This window comes from Octopus bimaculoides, chromosome 6, assembly GCF_001194135.2.
Source record: "Octopus bimaculoides isolate UCB-OBI-ISO-001 chromosome 6, ASM119413v2, whole genome shotgun sequence".
NCBI lineage: Eukaryota > Metazoa > Mollusca > Cephalopoda > Octopoda > Octopodidae > Octopus > Octopus bimaculoides.
In genome coordinates, this window is record NC_068986.1 from 66479846 (window position 1) to 66490105 (window position 10260).

Sequence of the window (10260 nt, forward strand, 5' to 3'; positions counted from 1 at the left end):
ATATATATATATATATATACGATGGGTTTCTTTCAGTTTACGTCTACCAAATCCACTCACAAGGCTTTGGTTGGCCCAAGGTTATAGTAGAAGTCATTTGCCCAAAGTGCCACGCAGTGGAACTGAACCTGGAACCATGTGGTTTGTAAGCAAGCTACTTACCACACAGCTACTCCTATGCCTATGGTGAACTTCTTTCAGTTTCTGTCTATCAAATCCATTCACAAGGCTTTGGTTGGCCCGAGGCTATGGTAGAAGATACTTGCCAAAGGTGCCATGCAGTGGGACTGAACCTAGAACCATGTGGCTGGGAAGCAAGCTTCTTACCACATAGCTACTCCTGTGCCTATATATATTGATTTCTTCCTTACATACAAGAACATTATTAGGTGGAGAGGAATTCCGTCAACTGATCAGTGAAAGTGAATTACTGGTAAAAGAGAGAGAGAGAGGAGGGGGACAAAAATGTTGCGATGTTCAGGTGTAAGTAAAATAGCAATAAACTAGCATCATAACTAGGCCAGAGTTGACTAACCAAGGGCTTATATTCTACTCAATGGTGTTCACAGAATGAAACACAAATGGTATGGATTTTAGAAAGAGTATATAAAACTGTTGCAGGCAAGGCTGTGTAGTTAAGAAGTTCACTTCACAACATGGTTTTGGATTTGATTCCACTGAGTGGTTCTATACTCTATTTTAATCTTAAGCTGATCAATGGCTTGAGATTAAAATCTCAATGGCTTGAGAATTTAATCTCAATGTAAGTGTGTGTGTGTGTGTGTGTGTGGTGGTAGTGGTGGGGGTTGTGAGGGAAATTTGGTAAATGGAAAGTATATGGAAGCCTGTCGTGTGGCTGTGTAGTTAAGAGGCTTGCTTCCCAACCATGTGGTCTTGGGTTCAGTCCCACTGCAACACATTAGGCAAATGTCTTCTGCTATAGTCCTTGTCAACTTTGGTTGCCCTGTGAGTGGATTTAGTAAATGGAAACTGAAGGAAACCTGTTGTATGTGTGTTTGTGTCTACCTTGTCTAGACATTATGTGAAAATTGTAAATGAACAATATAATTTCTAGTCTTTGGGGAGGGGATAAGTTGATTATATTGATCCTAGTGTTCAGCTGATCCTCATTTAATGGATTCTGAAGAGATGAAAGGTAAAGTGAACCTCAGTGGAATTTGAATTTAGAATGTAAAGATGGATGAAATGCTACTAAGCATTTTGCGCAGTGTTATAACAATTCTGCAAACATGCCACCTTAACATGAAATTAAATATATTAGCTGAAAATAAAGTTTGGCATCAGGGAGGACATCTGGCTGCAGAATAATACCTCAAGAAGTCTCAATTAACTCATGTCAGTATGGAAGCATACACAAAAACAATAATGATGAAATGGTAACATATAATTGTTTTTTAAATATTTTAGAATTTCATAAATGAGATTTTACGTATGTATAAAAATAAAAATAAACACTGTATAATTGATTTCATACATTGACTGACGGGCAACAGTTTACAGGGAAAGGGTATCGACTCATTGAATTCATTGCAGTGCATGACTTTGTAAATACTTCATCAATCCTGGTTGGTTGAAAGGCAAAGTTGACAGTAGCAATTAGTGGTGCTAGTGGGGGCGTCTTTTCCGTCAAGAGGGTAGGTAATGTCAATGACCTTTCACAGGACCTCTGAAATTAGTGCAAAGGATGGAGGGAAGGTATCCTCAAACCAAAGACCTTTCCTGAATGTTTGCAACAGAGTGGACTCCATTAAAGACACTGAAAGTACCAGGTAATGGTGTTAAACTGGGTGAAAGATTAAGCCTACCACCCAGATTTGAATTCAGAATGGAGATGGATGAAATAAAAATTGGCACCAGGCCAGCAATTTTAGGGGAGGGTTAAGTTGATTAAGTGCTTAACTGGTACTTATTTTATCGACTCAGAAAGGATGAAAGGCAAAGTCAACCTGGCAGAATTTGATCTCAGAACATGAAGACTGATGAAATGCCTCCAAGCATTTTCTCTGGCATACTAACAATTCTGCCAGTTCACCACCTTAAGATGAAATAAAATATTGGTTTCAAATTTTGGCACAAAGCCAGCAAGTTTAGGGGAAGGAGTAAATTGATTCTATTGACTCCAGTGCTCCACTTGTACTTATTTAATTGGCCCTGAAAGGATGAAATGCAAAGTCGACCTCAGTGGAATTTGATCTCAGAACGTAAAGATGGCTGAAATGCCACTAAGCATTTTGTCAAGTATGTTAAGGATTAAGCCAACTTGCTGCCTTAAGATTAAATAAAATATTGTAAGACACTTTGGTTTTTGTACCTATCCTCATTTATGTTCATGAATGTTTGGTAATGACTGAAAGAATATGGTCATGAATACAAGCGACCAAAGTAGGATTCCTCCGAAGGATCTCTGGAGTAATATTACTCAACAAAGTGTGTAGCTGAGGGATCAGTGAGTCTTTCCATGTCAAACTGTTACTCCTACACACTCGGAGACGTTACAGCTCTGGTACAGCAGACATGTGATTAGAATGTTGCAGAAAAGAATCATAAGACAGATTCTTCAATTAGGAGACCTAGGGTAGACAAAAAACGAAATGGTTGGATAATATGCATTTCTCAGTTGGTCACACTTGGGAATCCAGCTGGAAAGTCTAATGATGGTTGCTTCTGATAGGATCCAATGGAGAAGGTGCCTGAGGACACCATACCCATGACTCTTCCAGGAATTGTGAGCAGAGAAGATGGATGGATGGATACACTTTCTGTTTCTGCCAATCCACTGGCATAAAAATTCAAGCCATAGAGGCCAGAATTGAACAAGTTGTCAGTTATCTGACTAACATTGTAAATGACAGTGTGTCCTTTTCTCTCTCAGTTTGTGTCTTCACCACCTGATATGTGCATTAAAAGCAATCAGCTGTTATGGTACTTTCACTATCTCTGTATTTCATTGAAAAACTGACAGATTGCTAAGTTAGCTGAAAATTGAGTACAAATATATTTGGAGACACTAGCTGTATGCTTAAGAAGTCAGCTTCCCAACCATGTAGCCTTGGGTTCAGTACCACACCTGATACCTTGTGAAAGTGTCTTCTATGATAACACCGGGTTGACTAATGCCTTGTGAGATTTGGTAGACAGAACCCATTGAGTATATATATATACACAAATACATGTGTGTGTGTGTGTGTGTGTGAATGCATGTGTATGTGTGTGTATATGTATATATGCATGCAAACTATGAATGTATGTATGAATATGTGTGTGTTTTCCTTTGTTACATGATGGTAGTAAAAGAGCATTGTTTATTTCCAATCCTCAGTGCAAAACATGTCTGTCTATGGGGAAATATTACCTTGGTGGGAAACAGGTGAGTGTTGGTGACAGAAAGGGCATCTGACAGGAGAATATGACTAAAAAATTCCGTTTGATTCAAGGAAGCATAGAAAAAATGGACATGATAATAACGATGATGATGATTGATTGATTGACTGAGTGAGAGAGTGATGAAATAAATGTCAATGTTTAGTCATAATACTGTATCAAACATTTAATTCCAAGAATCATAAAATTATTGAATATTTCGTTTTCTTCCTCTGCAAAGAAATACAAGCACTTCAATATAGAAATCACAGACAGCTTTATATAGAATCAATTATTACTGAGTAGTTTCTGTTTCCTTGCAGAGAAAAGCCAGAGTTGGTTCCATATTGGAGACACATCGTTTACAAACTATTCCTCCTTCAAATATGTGACTCATCTACAAGAGAAAATAATCAGATGAGAGACATCAATAAAAGATACAAATATTTTGGTATGTAAGGCAAAGAGTCATGCTTTGATAAGGTCTCAGATTCAGAATCATTGAAAACAAAACCCTATATTGGAAATATAACAGCAAGACAAAAGAGAAACAGAAGGCTCCTTACATTAAAATGAAAGATTGTTTATGATGGTTTTGTTAATAGTTCAGTCAATAGCAACTTATTCAAGACTCCAAGTATAACTCAGAATAGGTACCAGGAAAAAGCATAGGAATTATTTCTTTGTATGACCATTTCCTCATGCTAACATGGATTAGTTGAATATCATCATCATCATCATCATCATCGTTTAATGTCCGCTTTCCATGCTAGCATGGGTTGGACGATTTGACTGAGGACTGGTGAAACCGGATGGCAACACCAGGCTCCAAATGCTGGGGTAATGCTTACAGTAGGATACCTTTCCTGCTGTGAGCCCTTACTAGTTTTTCATGTAAGATAGTTTTCAATTTACTTGCTTTTGAAAGCAAAGAGCTACCAAAGGATTTGTTGACAGGGAAATAACATAGAACAATGGCCACGGCTCAGTAACTCTTTTTATGCAAACATAGGAGATAAAGATTCATATCATCATTGTTTAATGTCAAATAACTTGCATCATGACAGTCTCTTTGCAGAGATCAGAATCAATATTTGTGTTCCACCTGCCTTGATACCTAGTCTCCAAGTTGCTCAAGCTTGATGCTTTTTATTTACTGAATATACTTAAACCATGATTTTTGTTTTCACTTTTGTAGTTGCATTTACTTTAAATGATATTGAAAAACTGTTCCCAAAGTTATGTCAAGCTCCATATATGGGTTTGCATTTGATGAAGCCAAATCTATCCTTAGAAATGCTGACAATACTGGAAATGTTGAAAAATGGACATTTGAATTTGTGAAAAATCTTGATGTGATAGAGCAAAATGGATTTCATTTTCGAAATCAGCATTGATTTTTGAAATCAGACACCAGGCAACAAAAACCATGTTCCCCAATGTTATAGGAGAACTTTATTACAATTATTGATATGTAGAAAACTTGCCACACGAATAACGCTGCGCATATGTATATACACTTTTTTGTAGGTGCGGGCATGGCTCTGTGGTTAGGAAGCTTGCTTCCCAGCTACATGGTTTTGGGTTCAGTCCCACCGCGTGGCATCTTGGGCAAGTGTCTTCTGCTATAGCCCCGAGCCGACCGAAGCTTTGTGATTGAATTTGGTACGCGGAAGTTACTGCCATGTGTGTATATGTCTGTGTATGTGCTTGTGCCTCTCTCCGAAAGAGAGAGAGAGGGATGGATATTCTTTTGGAAATATTTGTACAAGGTTGAAGATAAAAGAAATTTGAAAGAGAAGAATATAAAAGAAAATATTAATCTTACCGTTTGAACAGTTTCTCTGCAGAGAAAAATATCTGTTTTCTTGCTTTTTTGTTTTACAACTGAAATACACATGCTACAAACCAAGGATTTTCCACAAGTTTCCAATCCATCAAACATTACAACTTGCAAACTTGAACCCTGTGAAAAAAAACATACAGTTATATAAAATTAAATTTCAATGAATCAAACATCAAATAGCTCCTTAATGTTTGAGTGACAACATTAAATAATTACAATCTTTAACATGACTGATGAATAAATCTTTAAGGTGGCTTTGAAGTAGAAGTTTATATTTCCAATATAAGGTTTCAAAACGATTAACAATATCGAAACCTATGTTAGAAGTAAAGATTAAGGTTCTGAGTTCAAACATAGCCTAAACAAGTGTATACATTCTCTCTTTTACAAACACACACATACAAGTGTGTGTGTATGTGTTGTAAAACTCTGCTGTCTCACATTAATTTCTTTCCTTTCAACTTTTCCCTGAAGAAATGCTCATCCAAAACATTGGATTTTTCAATCCCCACAGCAAGTTCACTGCACTCACTTTATTGATTTTACTATATAATATAAATCTTGCTGATACAGACCAATACCAGCCTCTTTGGAGTCTGATCTCTCTTTCTCTCTCTCTCTCACACACAAACACATAAATATATACATACATATATGATGCCATGTAAAAAGCATTGTGCTGGTGCCACATTAAAAGCACTGTGCTGATACCACATAAAAGTACCCAATACACTCTGTAAAAGGGCTGGCATTAGGAAGGGCATCCAGCTGTAGAAACCATGCCAGACCAGACAATGGAGCTTGTGCAGCCCCTAACCTTACCAGCTCTTGTCAAACTGTTCAGCCTATGCCAGCATGGAAAACAAAGAATTGGGTGGAGTAAGTTCAGGGCACTATTATCTCTGTTGGTGATAAAAGTGAAAAGCAGATTGTATGATGCTTGTAGACAAACATCAATGCTACATGCAGAGGAGATGTGAAAACTAGAAAGGAATGAGTCTAGTAAGCTCTGATGGATGTGCAACCTCAGTGTGCAGGTACAACAAAGAACGAAGGTATTGAAGGAAAAATTGGACACAAGAGGAATCAGACTTAGTGTGCAAGACAGAAGATGCATATGGATGACAACAACTGTTGTACAGAAGAGCCAATCACTTAAAGTGATAGTATTTGTGGAAGAGGGAGACCCAGGAATACATGGGACAAAGTAGGAAGGTTGATCTCAAGATGTTGAGTCACACAGTGAAGATGAAGGACCAAGATGACTGGTGTTTCATAGAGATCGATAAAACTCATTAACCAAAATGAAAGTGAGGCCCTAAAAGCATTCTGCTTATGTCTCTACACTCACTAGGCTCTGGTCCAGCACTCAGCCTATGTAAAGTGGCTGGCATTAGGAAGTGCTTCCAGCCATAAAAACCATGCCAAAACAGACAAAATGGAGCCTGGACAGCTCTCAAGCTGACTAGTTCCTGTTAAGCCATCAAGGTATCCACACCTCTCATCTTTTTAATGCCCATCCCTCAATCACTTTTCAAACAGCTGCAGTAATCATATAACAGCAGAATCTGCACATATTTCTTCCCCTTTCTGCTATTAGTTACCTCCCTCTCTCCTGAAACTACCTCCTTTAACATCTATCTCTCATTCCCAATATCATCCTTTCCTACTTTATTTTCTATTGATCACCTCTTTCTGTACCTCCAGTTGTTTCGCCTTCATATCTGAGCTACATCTTAGGACTATTATTCTTCATTTTTAACACCCACCATATCTTGTCGACGGCTCTCCCAATGTTTCTCCACTCACTATAGCCACCACTATGTATCTCTAACCACCATCTCTGTCCCTGTATATCTTACTCAATCAGCACATCATCTTCCTATTTTGCAATCTATCCACAGGTTTTCCATATTTCCTGATCTATCAAAAAATTATTACACTATTGCACTCTATCCCTCCTGTTACTGCTGACCACTTCGTAGATCCCCAGCACCACTCTTGTACATCATTTATTACATTAACTTCTAAATTTAATCACCTGTCCCACTCTTATCACTCTCATCATCATCATTATTTAACATCCGTTCTTCATACTGGCATGGGTTGGATGGCTTAACAGGAACTAGTCAGCTTGAGAGCTGTCCAGGCTCCATTTTGTCTGTTTTGGCATGGTTTTTATGGCTGGAAGCACTTCCTAATGCCAGCCACTTTACATAATGTACTAGGTGCTTTTAATGTGACATTGACATGGGCACTTTTATATGGCACTGGCACAGGCGCTTTTATGAGACACTGGCACAGGTGCCTTTGCATGGCACTAGCACACTTCAGTTCATATTTTCAAGTACAATCATTTTCTTGTACCTTGAAGGTATGCTCTAACACATCATCAACATCCTTATCTCTTTTTCAGTTACTCCCACCCACTTCAATATAATTTTCTGAAATCATTACTCATCAATGTTATTCTCACAAACTTTATATTAGAATCAAAATCTGAATACTCACACTAAACTCACTAATTAGATGGTGTAAATAGTCTGTTAAATACAGAGAATACTTTGCTCGAGTTATGGCCACATAAAATAGATTTCTCTCATCTTGCGTATCTAAAAATAATAAAAGAAAGAATTATACTGAAATGCTTAAATATGATTAAGGATTATGAAATTATCATCAAAAACAACATTTATGGGAAGTGAGTAGCTAGGATGTTAGCCTTGCTGTTGGCAAAGATATTTAATTGTCCACTTAGTTGATATTTAGTTATAGTTGCTCTCAGTGATTAGTGTCGAGCTTACAATCTTGAGGTAGTGAGTTCAATTCCTGGATCGGGCTGTGTATTGTGCTCTTGAGCAAGGCACTTTTTTCACATTTCTCCAGTTCACTCAGCTGTAGAAATGAGTTGCAATGTCATTAGTTCCAAGTTGTATTGGCCTCTGCCTTTCCCTTGGATAACACTGGCAGCATGGAGAGGGGAGGCTAGTATGCATGGGTGACTGCTAGTCTTCCATAAACAACCTTGCCTGGATTTGCCTGGAAAGGGTAACTTTCTAGGTGCAATCTCATGGTCATTCATGACTGAAGGAGGTCTTTACCTTTCACCCTTTAGCTGCAAGTGAGCCCTGGTTAAACAGACCTATGATCAAAAGTATTTAGGTACAACATTTCTAAGAAGTACATCGTTCAATGTGTCCTTTCATTTATTAAGACAGCAGGGTGTGATTTGAAGATTTGGTTATGCAGGCCGGATAAACAAGAGTAAGTGGGCTGGATTCAAGTATAAACTAAACTTTGTGGCTCAAATAGGGACAATTATTTCTAACAACCCTATTCATAATGAAGGCCAAAATAAATGTATGAAGGGGTCAAAATACATTGTAACAACTTTATTAACAAAAAGGAAAGAATAAGAAGTGTTAGCAAAGTTTGCATGATGTGTAGAGAAATGTGTAGAAAAATCTCATTAAATTACATGGTATACATACAGTTCTATTAAATAAGAGTCCTTAGAGCAGTGGTTCTTAACACTTATTATCATCTGTGGACCCCTTTGATTCCTACTTTATGCTACTGGCCTCCATAGCAATTTCATGCATTAAAATATGCTATTATATTTTTATAGTTAAATATTATAAGGAATTGTATGAAATATTTTGTGTATTGAATAAGTATAACCAATTTTATGGCACGTAAATGTTAACAACAAAATCTTAGGTCATACCAATTCGCAAGGGCCATATGGACCCCAGTTGAGAACCACTACCTTAGAGTTAGGACAGAGAGAGGAATCATTCAATTGGATGCATACAATTCTTGAGAAAACCAATGTTTGATAAAAAGTCTAATGACTGAAAACAAATAAACAATAAAAGAGATAGAAGTAAAGATAAAATGACATTAGCCCTTTCGATTTCAACCTGCCTGAGAGTGCCCCTGGTTCTATGGCACAAATCTCTTATTTTAAAGTGATTTAAATTAAATTCTACCATCAAAGTTTCATGTTAATTTATATTCCAAATATCACTTTAAAAACGACAAAGTCATTTTATTAAATTCTTCATTATTTTCAAAATTAACTGAAACAACGGTAGTGTATTTCAAAAGAAATATGGTAACAAAAAGAATAATCATTAATTTTGGTTGAAAAAAAAAAGACAGGGGAGGTAACTCTGAAAATTAAATTAATTACAAACAGAATGCAAGTATGCAGTAGAGTATGAGCTTCATCTTTTACAAGTAATGGCAGTGTTGTCAACATTCTCTTTCTCCATTGGGCTATCACACAATTTTCGATCGATCAATTAAATTTTCTCTCTTCTGTTTGTTTTATCTATCAATCTATTTATCCTTCTCCAACGAATACTTTTTCCACTTCTGTATGTCAACTGCAATCACTGAGGTTGTCTTTCTTTGGTAGCGCCCCTTGTGGGTAATAAAAATTTTTGTCTTTCTTTGGTAGTTTAACTACTACACCCTTTGTCTACTCTTCTAGCACTGCTCTGTTTTCCCAACAGGTGTTGCAATCATTTGGTTAGATCTTGTACCGTGGTGTTTCCTTCGTTCTTCAGTAACACAGAATACTCAAGATCATTTACAGGAACAGAATCACAAACTCTGAAGTCCTGACAAGAGCCAATTTGTGCAGCATGCTAGAGATTGTGGCAAAAAGAATTAGACTGGCAGGTCATGTCTTTTCTCCTAACTGCCACTAGAATAAGTACCCAAGACAGCTATACAATGGTTACAACCAAAAGGATGAAAAAAGAGAGAGATATACAAAAAGACAAGGCATGCCACCTTCAAAGATCTGAAGAAACTTAGCATCCTTGGGAAGATCTATGCGACTATGCTCAAAACTGGGATTATTGAAGATGTCTTGCTGCCAATATACAAACCAACTGTATGGAAGGGACTAAGACTAAGCATACCTATGAATGAAATAACTAATTATATCTAAGAACAGAGTTCTAGTGATGGTAGAATATAATTGGGTTTAGAAGAACTGAATGAGAGAGAGAGAGAGAGAG

General features: G+C 37.2%; 1 protein-coding gene across 1 annotated transcript in view; it reads right to left on the reverse strand.

Moving 5' to 3' along the window:
- Positions 1–3553: 3553 nt before the first annotated feature.
- Positions 3554–10260, reverse strand: part of LOC106877206 (F-box DNA helicase 1) — a 51677-nt gene continuing 44970 nt past the window's right edge. The window contains exons 17-19 of the mRNA XM_014926055.2: positions 7739–7839; positions 5210–5347; positions 3554–3778 (exon numbers count right to left, since the gene is read on the reverse strand). Coding sequence (XP_014781541.1) covers positions 3677–3778; positions 5210–5347; positions 7739–7839 — 341 coding nt within the window. The 3' untranslated portion in view covers positions 3554–3676. The remainder of the gene's footprint in view (positions 3779–5209; positions 5348–7738; positions 7840–10260) is intronic.